Source organism: Urocitellus parryii, chromosome 10 (assembly GCF_045843805.1).
Source record: "Urocitellus parryii isolate mUroPar1 chromosome 10, mUroPar1.hap1, whole genome shotgun sequence".
In the NCBI taxonomy this organism is placed as follows: domain Eukaryota; kingdom Metazoa; phylum Chordata; class Mammalia; order Rodentia; family Sciuridae; genus Urocitellus; species Urocitellus parryii.
The window spans coordinates 16,598,108-16,612,165 of NC_135540.1; the positions used below are offsets into that span (position 1 = coordinate 16,598,108).

A 14,058-nucleotide genomic window follows, 5' to 3' on the forward strand; every position below is an offset into this window, starting at 1 on the left:
TAGATGAAAAGTCTCATGACTTTAAACACCACATGGAGTCTTTAAGTTAATATGGCCAGTCATGCTGTGCACAGTGGTGCATGCCTGTAATCCCAGCAGCTCTGGAGGCTAAGGCAAGAGGATTAAAGCAGCCTCAGCAAAAGCAAGATGCCAAGCAATTCAGTGAGACCCTGTATCTAAATAAAACACAAAATAGGGCTGGAGTGTGGCTCAGTGGTTGAGTGTCCTAAGTTCAATCTCTAGTACCCACCTCCCCCCAAAATATGGCAGTCCTGATTCAGACTGACACATCCAATTGCCTCTTGAATTTTTTTTCACTTTGAAGTCTATTAGGTATTTCATGCATAACAGAAATATTGATTTTAATCTCCCAAATCTGCTGCTTCCCCACTTCAGTAAATGGCAACTCCATTTCTCCCGTTAAACCAGTGGCTCTCAAGCACTGATTGGCACAGCTGGAATGGGGTGTTACTAAAGGCTTCTACTGAATGGAGCCAAGGGATACTACTAAACATACAGGACAACCAGCCTAACAGGAAAAACAAACAAAACAAAAACAAAAAACAAACAACAAAAACAAAAACCCCTATCCAATGCAATAATTCTTGGAGCATTCTATGATTCTGTCACAGTCCACATCAGTAGTTATTTTTATATATATGTGAGTACATGCCTCTCCTCTACATAAAACCCTCCCACAGCACCTGTCTTATACAGAATGCAACCCACGGTCAATTTCTTGGTCCCGATGACATCATCCTTCTATCACCCTCCTGTTCCCCTTGGCCTCCTGGCTGTGACATACATATCCCCAAATTTCCATTGACAGTGATTATACTTACAGATCAATTTTTTTAAAATACTAGGTGCTTTATAAAAAATCACTACATCAAAAACTAAGTGATGTATGTGTTTTCTTTTGTTGATATAAGAACATCTCTCATTATAGGGTTGATTTTCTAGTTATTTAAGAGGTAGGCACCATAGAAACATATACATAGAAAATGAAAAATCTAATTTAGCTGCTATTTTAAATTAAAAGTGTTTTTTTTTTCAAGAACTGTATCCCATTTTCTTAGCTTGAATATCTGAATGGCAGTAATATAAATGATTTCAGGAACCAAACCTCTTCTTTCTGATCATAACTAGAAAACATATCAAAATGATTTGTATTTCAAAGTCTACAATCTCATTATAAGAATATTAGTGGTCCCAAAACATCCTCTGAAACTACTATTCTAAATTATCTTCCAAAATTACTGTATGTTTACATTTTGCTTTCTAATTTCAGGAAACCACTTGTTTTTGTTATAAATGTGCTCATAAAAATGCATTTGGATAATGCATAAATCACAGATGGAAATGATTTAATGAGAGATTAGGGGAAATTTTATAAATCAGATAAATTAATGTACACTGCTAATCATTGAAATGAGAAATGAGTATGTGGGTATTTTGTGTACACAATGACCCTAGAGAACACAAATACCGAGCCCTTCTCAAATTTAAACCTTTAACCTACTGCTAACCTAGATCACTTAGTGTGTACCTGAGTCATATAAATGCATTCAATAGAAAAAGTGACAATTTAACCTAAAACAACCTAATGCAATTTTGGAAGTCTGGATCAATAATTTACAACGTCTCTAGGTCTTAAACTTAAATTTTTTATCATGTGAACTCTAAACGTCAACTGTTTTACAAGTAGGGTTGACAAACAAAACACCTAGTTAGAGCTGAATTGCAGATATGTGAAGAACAAATTGTTAGAATTATGTCCCATGCAATTTTTTATACTAAAAAAAAAATTCATTCTTCATCTGAAATTCAGTTTTACTAGGCAATGTTTATTTTTGCTTGCTAAATCGTCCCTCCTGTAGACAATGAAAGACGTTGGCACTCGTTTCTGAAAACGATAGAGAAGGAAGAAGAGGAGGGAAGACGGGACCTAGGTTGAGTCCGTGGACCATTGGAGGGGAAGAGCCTCCCAGGCAAGAATCGGCCGGGACCTTTGGAGGGCCTGAAGCCACAGAGCAACTGGCCCAGGTCCCAGCCGCCGCCAGGTCCGTTAGCGCGCGCGGGGCAGGTCACGGTCACCGCACAGAGGACCTGGTGCGCCCGTTACAGCTTAACCGCCGGCCAGACGCGGACCTGGGGCACTTCAGTTGCAAAACACGACGCTGGTATCCTAAAACGCGAGCAGGTCAACGCCACCAGGTGCCCGGTCTACCCCACTCCCCTACCCGACCACTCCCACATTCCTGGAGCCTGGAAGCCGGGTTGGGTGTCAAGTGGGGCTGGAGAAGCCGCCCGCCGCTTACAAGTTTGAGTCAGCCTGGAGATGCAGAAGCAGGAGAAGCTGAAGAGCGTGACCGCGACGAAGGAGATGAGCAAGTTCACTTGCTTGGTCCTCATGATTGCTGGCCCAGCGGCTGGCAGCCGGCAGCGCCCAGGATGCGGAGACTCAGCGCGTGGCCTCTGCACGCGCGCCTCTGCGCCTCTCTCCACGCGCACCCTTGCGTCTCCTCTCCACAGTGCCGCTTGGGCCGCCAGCACACTCGCTCCTGGAAGTTTCCTTCCCCCCGAACTCCTGAACCTTTGCTTCTGACTTCTGGTTCAGCACATATTATAACCCGTTTACTATGGGCGCTGGTCGTTAAATGCAATGAACGATGGGAAAACACCCCACTGCCTGGCACGTGGTGGTTACTTACTTATTTTCCCCTAGTTAATTCTTTTCAAGGCTGGGAAACGCTTAGTCGCTCCTTGATCCGAGTGCGGTACTTGGAGTTCTCCACTCTGATCTCTCTTATTTGAGTTGCGCTGGTAGTGTCCAGTTATTAGGGGTCTACTTCATACCAGCGCTGGGCTGGGTTCTTGCACCTTGAGAAGGGAAAATGGTTGGAATACCTGCCGCCTGAGAACGCCATTGGAAGCCTGTATGCTAATAGCCAGGAGCTGTGACCTTGAGTTAATGGCGGAGTAGCCAGATCCTAACACAGGGAGAAGTACTTCAGCTTTATCCTCCTGCATCCCTTTAGTCTGTGTCTTTTGGCTAAACTCTACTGGGAGCCAGAAGACAAAGCATGTCAGCTTGGGGTACCAGGTCCTACAAACCTTCCTCCTGGGGAATAGAGAAGGGTAGAAAAAGGCTTAGCGTAGATGAGGGCAGGAGAAGGAAGCTATTCAGCACAGAGTTTTCTCCACAATCAGCATTTCCTGATCCTTCAGTTTTGCTGTTTTTGTTGTCTTCTCACCACTTCTGTTGGATGTCCCACTTCAGTTTCAAGATGTCCAAACTTCCCCACCAAGTCAGCTATCTTCCCAGAGCTCCTCAATTTTACCAGTGGCACCAGGTTAATTTCACTAGTTTTCATTACATCCCGTGGTTTTTAAAATCTTTACAGTCCTTCTTTGAAATGTCTCGTTTCCAGACTTGCATTTCTGTTGGCATTACCCCAGTTTCTGGTTATTACACTGACATTCAAATGGGTCTCACTGTAGCATCTGCCCTCACCAATGTCAGATGACCTTCCTGGTTCTCCACTGTTAGCACTAAGTCCTGTCCAGTCGCTCACTGCTTTTTCTTTGTCTCCCAGGAAACACACTTGCCTTTGGAACCTGCCAGGCTCTTTTCCCCCCTACTCCACATATGTCTATCATATGGCTCTTCCTGTGCCTTTTCTCTTGATGTCTGCCCTCTGCCCACATGTACTGCATTCTTTCTGACCATCCAAATCTTTTCCATATCTCAAGGTCTCACATTATACCTATTTCATGAATCAAACCTGATGATAGCAGATCACTCTGACTTCCTACAGTATATAGGTCCCTCCCTTTCATTTTGATTTGTCCCTAATGTATTTGGGAGGAAGGGTCCTCAAAATGATTCTAATTTCACCCATGTTTGAGGGGGAAATATACCCAAAGTGAACTGAATGATTGTTAGCTGTCTTAGGAAATGTACTTACACATTAAAACTGTTCATTTGGTAATTTTACTTTATATGTCATTGAATACCTCAAATACTCATAACTATTCAATCCAAATCACAAATCCAAATAAATACATTTTCTTCATATTCACTATTTGCTTCATAACTTTGATTAAAACATATTAGCAACTGATTAGTTAAAATAATACCAGTTCCAGGAATAGACGATTCTCACATCTCCATAATTTAATAAAATAGAGGATTTTTTCCCCTTATACAAGTAATGTTTAATAACTATTTCTGATTACTTGGCTGCTTTCCAAGTGATCATTCAGAGTCCCAGCTGTTCCCACCTTGTGGCTTTCCTGTCCTCTAAGATTTTGGAAACTTCTCCAGTTCATTGGAGAATGGGATGGGGGGGTGTTTTGATTTTGATAAAAAATTGTTACAACTGAATTCTGATGAAATTTTACCAGAGAGAACTTGATTTAAAAAAAGAAAGAAAAGAAAAACAAACTAAAAAATATAGTTCTGGCTGGACACCTTAACCAAAATAAATATAATGTTTCTCAGAACTTTTGGGCTGGGGTTTAGTTCAGTGAGTCAGAGCTAAACCCTAATATGCATAAGGCCCCAGGTTCAAACCCTAACACAAAAGTATAACTCCTCTGCCCTCCTAAATAAGTCAATTATTAGTTTTTGGAGTCGATAAATTAGCACAACTAAGAAGGGGCACAATATTATTAGAAAGAAAATCAAAACAGCCACATTAAATATATAATTATTTTTATATTGAGTTTGAACACAATGTTACTACTCACTAGCAATTTAGCATTGGAAAAAGGTTTTAAATCCTCTCCAAGCTTGCATTCTTCATCAGTGAGTTGAGATGAATAACACTTGTCCAAGATTGCTGAGGTTAAATAAAACAATATTTAAAATAGCTTAGCACACTTCCTGTTGTTAGTCTAGATTCCTGGCACTCACACAATCTAATTCCATTTCAACCGCTCCAGCTGTAGTACTCAAAGGCCATGTCTACTCAAATTCATCAATACCAGGTGGTTGAGATCAGAAAGGTACTTGGTTCTCGCATTTTATAGATCTTGAAATCAGTATTGTGGAAAGCCACCCATCGCCCCTGGGCTGAACTTGCTCTCCCTGCCTGGAGCGCTAGAGGTAGCAGTCTGGCGCTCAGCTTTAAGTGGCCTTTACCCTCAGTCGGCAACAGAGCCTGCTTCAAGCCCTACCCAGACATTACCTAATGGGGATGGGTAACCCCCTGAAACCCAATATCTTGCCTTATTTAGGTAGAACTTTCTCAAATGTCTTTTCCCCAATAAATAGAAGGTTTGTGGTATGCTCGCTCTCTTGATTCTTCCAGTGCTGGAGCTGACCCTTGGGGTCACCCAACCCAGCCGCCCTGCCTCAGAAACTTATGTTAGTGTGCTGTGTGGTTTTCTTAGTTATTGATTCAGGTCCTTTGAACCCAGTTCATATCGCCAGTCCACTCAGCTGTTGATACAGTATGTCTTCTAGTCAATATTTACATTTAAAACAGCATTTCTTCTTTTTTTTTTTTCCAAAAAAGAACAACCCCCCCCCAAAAAAAAAACCCTGCCAATGAGTCAGGGCATATGACATTTATTGAGCACCTAACTCTGTGCCAGTCACCAAATAAGATACTTGGAACACAAATATTCACCTATTTGCTTTGCTCTCTGTTTCATCCAGCTTCTTCTTTATGTTCATACCTGAACTGCACCCTCTAAAGAGTGCTATTCTTACCTATCGGAAGTATTCAGCACTTAGCTGAAAGGGCCCTTCCTCTGTGAAGACTTTGTTGATTGCCCAAGCATGAAACCATTCCTCTGCTCCTTGAATTTCTGGAGCACTCAATCCTCTCTCAGTGTACACAGTCTGCATTATATAACTATTATTCTCTCTACTAAATGAGCCCTAGAATGGAGGCATGTGACATTTTCACATCGTATTCCCTGCTGTACATTTCAAGGTGGTTTATAGTGCAAAGGTAGTTAGGTGCACACACCAGTAATAACAGCAGCTTGGGAGGCTGAGGCAGGAGGATCAGGCATTCAAAGCCAGCCTCAGCAACTTAGTGAGACCCTCAGAAACTGAGTGAGACCTTGTCTCTAAATAAAATATAAGAAAGGGCTGAGGATGTGGTTTAGTGGTTAAGCATCCCTGGGTTCAATTCCCAGTACCAAAAGAAAAAAGGAAAAAAAAGAAAAAGGAAGAAAGGTAATGATGGATTGAAACACTAGCTTTGGTACAACTGAGCTACATCCATATCTGACCACCTACTACCATTTATGCCAACAAAAAATTTTGTTCCAGGAAATCTAGTAGACAGAGACTACTATACAATAGCATTCTCAAACACCTCAGCTCCCTTTGGTGATTTTTTAAAAGTTAGTGTCACACTCAGAAGCTGCAAAGTTAAGAACCGAGAGGCTGAAGATAAATATTTACAATGCTAATAGGAATGGAAAGAGTATTCTCCAGGGACATTATTGGCATTACAAACACCCGCCAAAGCTTCTTTAGTTAGCCTTAGTCGAAATGGTGGACTCATGACAGTTATTAACATAAAAGTAAACTCAGCACAGACAGATTTTTCTAGCCTAATATATGTATAGGATCTGAAGGTGAAAACAAGCTGAGAAGCCAGATGTGGTAGTGCACACCTGTAATTCCAGCAACTCAGGAGGCTGAAGCAGAAGGATCACATATTTGAGGCCAGTCTGAGCAACCTACCAAACCCTGTCTCAAAATTTAAAATATATAAAGGGCTGTATATGTAACTCAGTAACAGAGCCCCTCTGGGTTCAATCTCCAGCACCACAAAACAAAACAAAAACAATCAGAGATATTGAATGTGAGTAAAACACCTGCTGTCCTGCTCCCTGTTTCCAGTGACTTAGAATGAAGTCTTCTGTACCAAGGGTGAGTGATGCTGTTTCAGCACAATTCAGGAAAATGACAAGAACTATGGAGGCCATTCCTCCTGACCTTTAGCATGCATAAAGAAGTCCAAGCCAAACAATGGAATGACTAGAGGCCATCGTAGACATTTCAGTACTAGCCAAGTTCCACTTGGATGCACCAGTGTGGGAGACCAGAGGCAGAACTGCCTAGCTGAACTCAGCAAACTCACAGAATCATAGAAATAATGAACCATTATTTTAAGCCACAAAATATGGAATTGTTTGTCTCTGTGCAATAAGCAATACTTAAATGATACAGGCAGCTCATTCCCTCTAAGCCTCCTGTATGTGAGAAGGGCTTACATTTGACCAATCATATTCCGTGGCCTTGGACATGAAGATTAGTTCAGCTCTTCTCAGATTGGTCAAACAAGGCTCAATGATGAGACTTTTAAATCTAGACCTGGAGTTTCTAGAGTCAGCTTCCCTGTAGAAAGGTAGAGCTTGCCTGAGAGTAATTCCAACTCAGCAGAGGTAAAGGATTTCATTTGATAGTCTACCTAGTCCCCTCACATCTGTATCACTCGTCACCTCTGGTCATCTTATTTGCATGAGCCAATACATTTCTTTCACCCAGGAAATCATTTTGAGTGGGGTCCCACAGCTCAAAACTGAAAGAGTTCTGATGAATACAAGGATCCTAGCAGACAAGCAGAGAACAGCAGTAATGGAGAATCTAGAAATAAAAGACTCTGGGAGGTTCAGCTCGGTGAAGTCAGCTTCAGGCATCAGACAACTACCAGCAATGCTGGTATTCCAGAATAAAACTGGAAGCCCTGGAATCATTGAATGAAGGTGCATGGGTTATGTCCTATCACCGAGGCCCTGCCCAGGGAGGGCTGGGTGAGGGCTGAAATCAGCACTTGCTCCAAATGCACTCTGATGCAGGACGTGTGTGCTTAGAGCAAGGAGCATGTCTTTTACTAACTCACACAGAAACATCTAGTGGGATGCCAGAAGCCTCACGAGGCCCTGGAAGCAAAGGACAAGCCAAGGTCTCCGTCCTTATGAGAACAAAAAAAAAGTCACATAGGTTAGCACAAAGGGTACCTAGAAAAGGACCAGAAAAATAAGCATAGCCTGTTAAGTCACGACCCACACAATGCCAGTCTGCTACTGCTGAGACAAGGTTTGGGATCCTGAGTCATAAGTTTCCTTCAGATTTTCCAGAGTTTTCAAGCCAAACAAGTAAATCAGCTTCAAACAGATTTGATAGAACAGTTCTGAAGGCTTTTCCAATCATCATCATGATGTGGCTTTACATCTGGTCTAATGACTCCAAGTATCATTCTCTTAGACACTCTAGGGGGCAAGGACTGACAGTCCTTTCCCACTGTGAACCATTCACGTTTTTTCCTGGCATTAATATACCAGTGCTTTTCCCTTTATCACCTGTCAGAATTCAGACCAAGTCTCTTGGGTAAGTGACCACACTGTTAATCCATAAAGAAGCACAGGAGGAAACTTCCCGGGGTTTCCTTTTTCCATGCTCAGGAAGAAATGGTCGTGTTGTCTAGATCAAGTTCAGTCTCGCCATATTCCCACGAGGTGAGAGGGAATAATAATGTGTGGACTTACAGTCCATTTCGGTTTAGGCACGTGATATAAAGTCACTTTTCAGCATGGAGGTTTCCTGGGTGGTGGTGCAGAGAGGAGTGACTGCACATTTAATTTATATTCAAAGAAATAGAAGTTGTGTTCTGGGAAGCAATTTTCCCTTCACTGGGTCACTCAAATGCAATAGTGATTCCTTAGTGTGGGAGACCAACCTTGCAAGTGACTGGTTCACACTCCCTGGCTGGGTGCTGAGGCGCTCAGTCACAGAAATGTGGCAGAGCTTTCCCACCCTTCTTGGGTTTGAGGGTCGGTGTCTCCTGCATGGGTATGTCTTGCTACAGCCCCCTGGGTGAAGCTATGCTCACCTGCTCCTTTGTAATATAATCCCTTGCCCTGTTTAGGATAGAATCTTCCATGGAAGTGCCTTGTGTGTGTCCCCTTCTCTTACTGTGCCCTTGGGTGTGGCCTACCCAGGTGTCAGTCAACCTGCTGACAGTGGACATCATGAAGATAGACTCAGCCCCCTGAAACCTGACCCCTTGCCTCATTTGAATAGCTTCTCCTCAATAAAAGGGGACAGCCCATTCTCTCTCTCTCTCTCTCTCTCTCTCTCTCTCTCTCTCTCTTCCTGTGACCCTTAAGGTCAGAGGAGCCATCACAGTGACCCCAAAGAGAAAGGAATTTGTGTCTCCTGTGTGGTTATTTTGGATAGCCCAGTCAGCCCAGTTCAACTGGAGTAAACCCTGAGCCTTTTAGTTGAAAGAACAGAAACCCGGCACGTTAGGATAAAATAAAATAAAAATCCATATGTTGTAAAAGAGAGTTCTGTTAAGACATCATCTTCCATCTCCTCACTCCTTTCTCCAGCACCCAAAAGCCTCTTTAAAACTGTTCCTCCTTTACTAGCCCGTATGTTTGGAAAAAGCACACATTCACCCAATTGAGCCAGCCCTTCAGATAATCTGTTTTATTTTCCATTGCTTGTTCCAGTAGCCATTGGACAAGTACCTCAAAGATAGAATATGATACACCTGTATCATGTTAGGGTTCTTTTTCAGGAGGTAGATAATTTTGTGCATTATTCTTTGATCCAGTGAGATAAATGATTAGGAAACCAAATAATGCTACATTCTAAGCTCTTGGTAATGTTTGCTGCTTTGGCTTGGCCCATGATGACATAAGTGTCAAACTTATTTGAATCCTTTGTGGCTCCAAATAGTAATTCTATATGTTCACAGGCCCTTATGCTCCTCCAAGCCAAGGAGATTTTCCCCAAAGCCATCTTTAAATGGTTAACATTCAACAGTTTCTTACCACATTAGTGATTTAGGTAAGGAACAAGTAGTACATATAATTATTCCACACATTATTTCATGACTTTGGCACCACCATGCCAACTCAAATTAGCTATCCAGTGGCTGCTTCCAGGGGATGGCATCTTATTCACCTTACATCATCCCATAGAAATCCTATAGGGTCTTCCATAATTGAATCTCTAGTACTAGAGAATTCTTATTGTTAACTCATCAAGATTCTTACATTCTTGACCTCACAGTTAAGCTATCGGTTACTGTCCATGACTCGACAAATATCCAAACATCACCCAAAGTAAAGAACTAAGCTCTCCCTCTTCTGTCCTGCACACTGCTCTCAACTCTGCCCAGGGCATGAACTTGCCTTCGAATCTTTTGAGTCTTTTCTCTCCATAGGGCGAAGAGTAGAAGGTTGTACAGGTATTCCTGCTATATAGGCATTCTTCTGGATAAATGAATACATTTCTCCAATTTTGGTGGAAAGAGAGTAGTGATGTCTAGACCTTTCAGCAACAGAAGTGGGCTACTTGTTAGTTCTAAGACAGCGATGCTATCTGCTCAGGTATGTCTCATAACTCCCCAGAGACACTTCTCATGACAAATTATTTTGAGAATTTTATTGTTCTGCTTTTATTCTACTTCTTTGTGATATCTCCAACTTATAATGGGTAGTTTGGATTTTAAATTAATGTGATGCTCTTAAGTTGTGGAGATTGTTTTCATGAGAGCTCAATAGCATACTGGCAAAAGTTCCCTAGTCCCATCATCAGGAAACTTTCAAGGTCAAAATCCTAGTGGTTACCACAAGATGGCAGTATTATCTTTCAATCAAAGCCTTTATTCCCATGTATCTTGGAGTTAGAAACTTACAAAATCGTGTGAATGTACTGGAATTGGAGGGTCCCAATGATGTACTGAGGTCACTGACCATTACATATTGGCCACAGCTTGTCAAGTAGCCCCTCAGGTTTTATGCCTCCTTTTTACTGTCAGGATCCTGGAGGGAGAAGGATTTATTATTTACCTTTTGTGGAATACCTCTGATGGTCCAAAGTTATCTTTTGATATTTTGCTGATTAAGGTAGGTTCTGAATCTTAGCAGGATGCATTAACCAGTCATAGGCTGGTAATGGGTACCACTACAACTCTCAAATCTTTCTGAGTTTCTTCTTCCAAGGCGAAATCAACCTAATGTCGTCATCAAAGCAATGAATTAACTTGATTTTCATTAGTGATCACATCTAAATCCAATCTCACCAAAGTGTGACAGCAAGTTGAGGAGGTCAGATATCATCAGAGAAAGGCCATAAACATGCACAAGCAAACTAAGCTGACTCTTGAGTGAGTTCAAGGAGACAGCATTGGCCTAATCTATCACCTAAAGGTTCACATTCAGCATGTTAGACCTCTTGCGCAGCTTGTGCGATGCCTGGAAGAGCAGACACTTGTTTAAAACAGACTGTGACTAAATTCAACAAGAGTAACCTCTAAGAGCTGTCTTGTGCTCTCCCTGGCCATGCAAGATTAATAGAGAGCCATGCAAGATAAATAGAAAGTGTCAGTGGAGATTAGCATCTCTTTCTCCACTGCTTCTTAATGAAAGACAAGATGCCTGTGTCCTTCCAGCATTTGATACTTCCTGATACTTACTATAGGGCTTTCTTTATGCATGTCTAATTAAAACTACGTGAAGGGCATATTTATCTCTCTTAAAGACAAGTAGCTTAAGCTGGTAATGACAAAGGCCTTTAACATATCTATTCTAATTATGTATTTAGGTAAAAGCAAGAGCTCATTATGTTTTCTTTTTTATGTCTCCAAATACATTTTTATAGTTATTCTGGTGCCATCCATTGGTAACATGGTAACATGGTAATATTTCCATATGTTCCAAACTTCAGTTTCCATACCATTATATTGCCTTTTCAGTCTGCTGCTTGTATTTAGTACATTTATCACTGTCATGAAGGTACATTCAATAATTTTAAGTAATTTTAAAAAGCTTTCTACTCTCCTCTGCCATTCAGCATTAGTCATATCATATTTGGGGCCATTCACCAGGAGTCAAGTGAAGGTTTCTTCCCCCACAACCTTAATAGGTGAATTAAAATCTCTACTTTGTGCTGAATATACAATCAGCCCTCTCTACCCATGAGTTCTGCATCTGTGAATTTAACCGATTGTGGATGAAAAATATTTGGGAAAGCATTATGTCTGTACTGAGCATGAACAGATTGTTTTATTGTCATTATTGCCTGAATAAAAGAGTATAACCCTTTACATTATATTTACATTGTATAAGGTGTTATAAGACATTCAGAAATGATTTAAAGTGCAATACCTATCTAGGAGGATGTTGTAAGTTATATGCAAACACCATCTGATTTTATATAATGGATTTAAGCATCTGTGGATTTTGCATCAGAGTGGATCCTGGAACCAATCCCTCATGGATAGCAAGGGACAACTGTCCAGCATTTTGCTTCTCAGGATAAATTTGCTATGTTCCAGACTTTACATATTCCAAAAGGAATATTGACTTGGACATTCTGTGGATTAAATGCTGGATATGCTGTAACAAGTTGTTCATTAGTAGTTATGACAATGTTTTCCTTTAAGCAGTTCCTAAAATCAACAGTTCCATAGTTGTTTAGTCTGAGAATTCAAAAAAAGCAGGGATTCTTCAGTACAACTAAAAAATATAAGCAAACTCCACTACGATGTAGCCTTTGATTTCCATGTAGGTATTTGATAAGGTAAGGAAGAAGCACACAGGTTAGTTGAGAGACCCAGAGACCTAGATGAAGAAGGTCCCACCTTCTCCATGAAGCCAAAATCTAAACTGTAGGACGGAACCACCCCTTAGCCAGGTGCATGGAAGAAGACCAGATATGGGAGAAAGAGAGTTGGCCAATCTTCCCTAAGGAACAGGATTGGTTTAATACTTGCATCAGATACACACAAGAGAATTCATGGAAAAGAGAAAGCCACGAGTACACACCATAAATTTAAATGTACAGTGACTCTGCTTCTCATAAACGCAGTTTAACCAATTTCTCAGACTGTGACTAAACAGATCAGCATTCAGTTATGATAATTTCTAAGTTCTCCTCAGGGCCTAGGTTCCTATGATTTTATTTTCATAGTATACATCCAGACTTCATTACCAAGTTCATTGTAATAAATGAACTTCTGTGGGACAAAGGTTGGTGGTGCACATCCTTCACATGTCTAGTGTTCCACAGTGAGTATTTAACATTAAAATACTATCTGGGATGTGGGGAAGTGTGTATTGCTTACTTCAATTTTTATTAACAAGGAGATGGAGGAAATATATAGATAGATAATTGCAGATAATAATTTTAAAATATAAATAAGAAATTAATACTAGTTGCTTCTGTGCAAGAGACTGAGGTCTAGGAATCTTGGATGGGTGGATAAAGTTATTGTTTAATGTAAGCTATCATTTGTACTTAGAGTCTTCTCTCCGCCTTGCTCTTTCTCCTCCAGCCACGCTCGCCTTCTTGCTGTTCCTCCAACATTTCAGGTCTTGGTACTGGCCTTTCTAGTACCTGCAGTACTGGCTAGCCCCATCCCCCACTCTCATGGGACACTCTCTCCCTTCATTCAGTGAGGCGCAAAGGTCACATTATTCCTGAGACTGCTGCAGAGTCTTCCCACACACTCCCTAATGTCACTTCCAATACCCGCCTAAAACCCTTATTTTGCACCATCTGGCATACTAAATATTTGTCTGTTGGTTTAGGGTATGACTCCCTTTTGGAACATGGTATAGTGCATAATAGGTGATCAACAGACATTTATTGAATTAATGAATGTAACTGTACCATTTGATGTTTTTCAAAGAAAATCATGTGCATTAATTACTTTTCCAGTGAAAACAATAGTGAAGGAGTGAATGATGCATTAACCTTTAAAATGTTTACTATTATAGAGGGAAAATGTCTAAACTTCTCAACATGTAAAGCGTTCCTTATTAGCTATGGGCAACTAAATTGACCTGTTTATCAACTGGAGCAATTAATTAATTGTCAGAACTAAGATTAAATGTGGGTGAAAGTGCTATAAAAGTTACCAAAAGCACACAGTCACTTCTGTGCGTGGAGCCTAGGAACAGTACATGGCTTTAACTCGCTCTGAGGTTTAAGGAGAGAAAAGTACCAAGAGCAACTAGGAAAACCCACAGTGGCGCTGGGCGTGTCTGCCAGCCGCGGTTGCCACGGTA

The 14,058-nt window shown here is 41.1% G+C and overlaps 1 protein-coding gene across 1 annotated transcript in view; it reads right to left on the bottom strand.

Moving 5' to 3' along the window:
* The window catches only part of Mgat4d (MGAT4 family member D), a 47,465-nt gene extending 45,050 nt beyond the window's left edge, over positions 1 to 2,415 (bottom strand). Inside the window, exon 1 of the mRNA XM_026386168.2 lies at positions 2,322 to 2,415. Within this exon, the coding sequence (XP_026241953.2) occupies positions 2,322 to 2,415 (94 nt within the window). The remainder of the gene's footprint in view (positions 1 to 2,321) is intronic.
* Between the last annotated feature and the right edge of the window lie 11,643 nt (positions 2,416 to 14,058).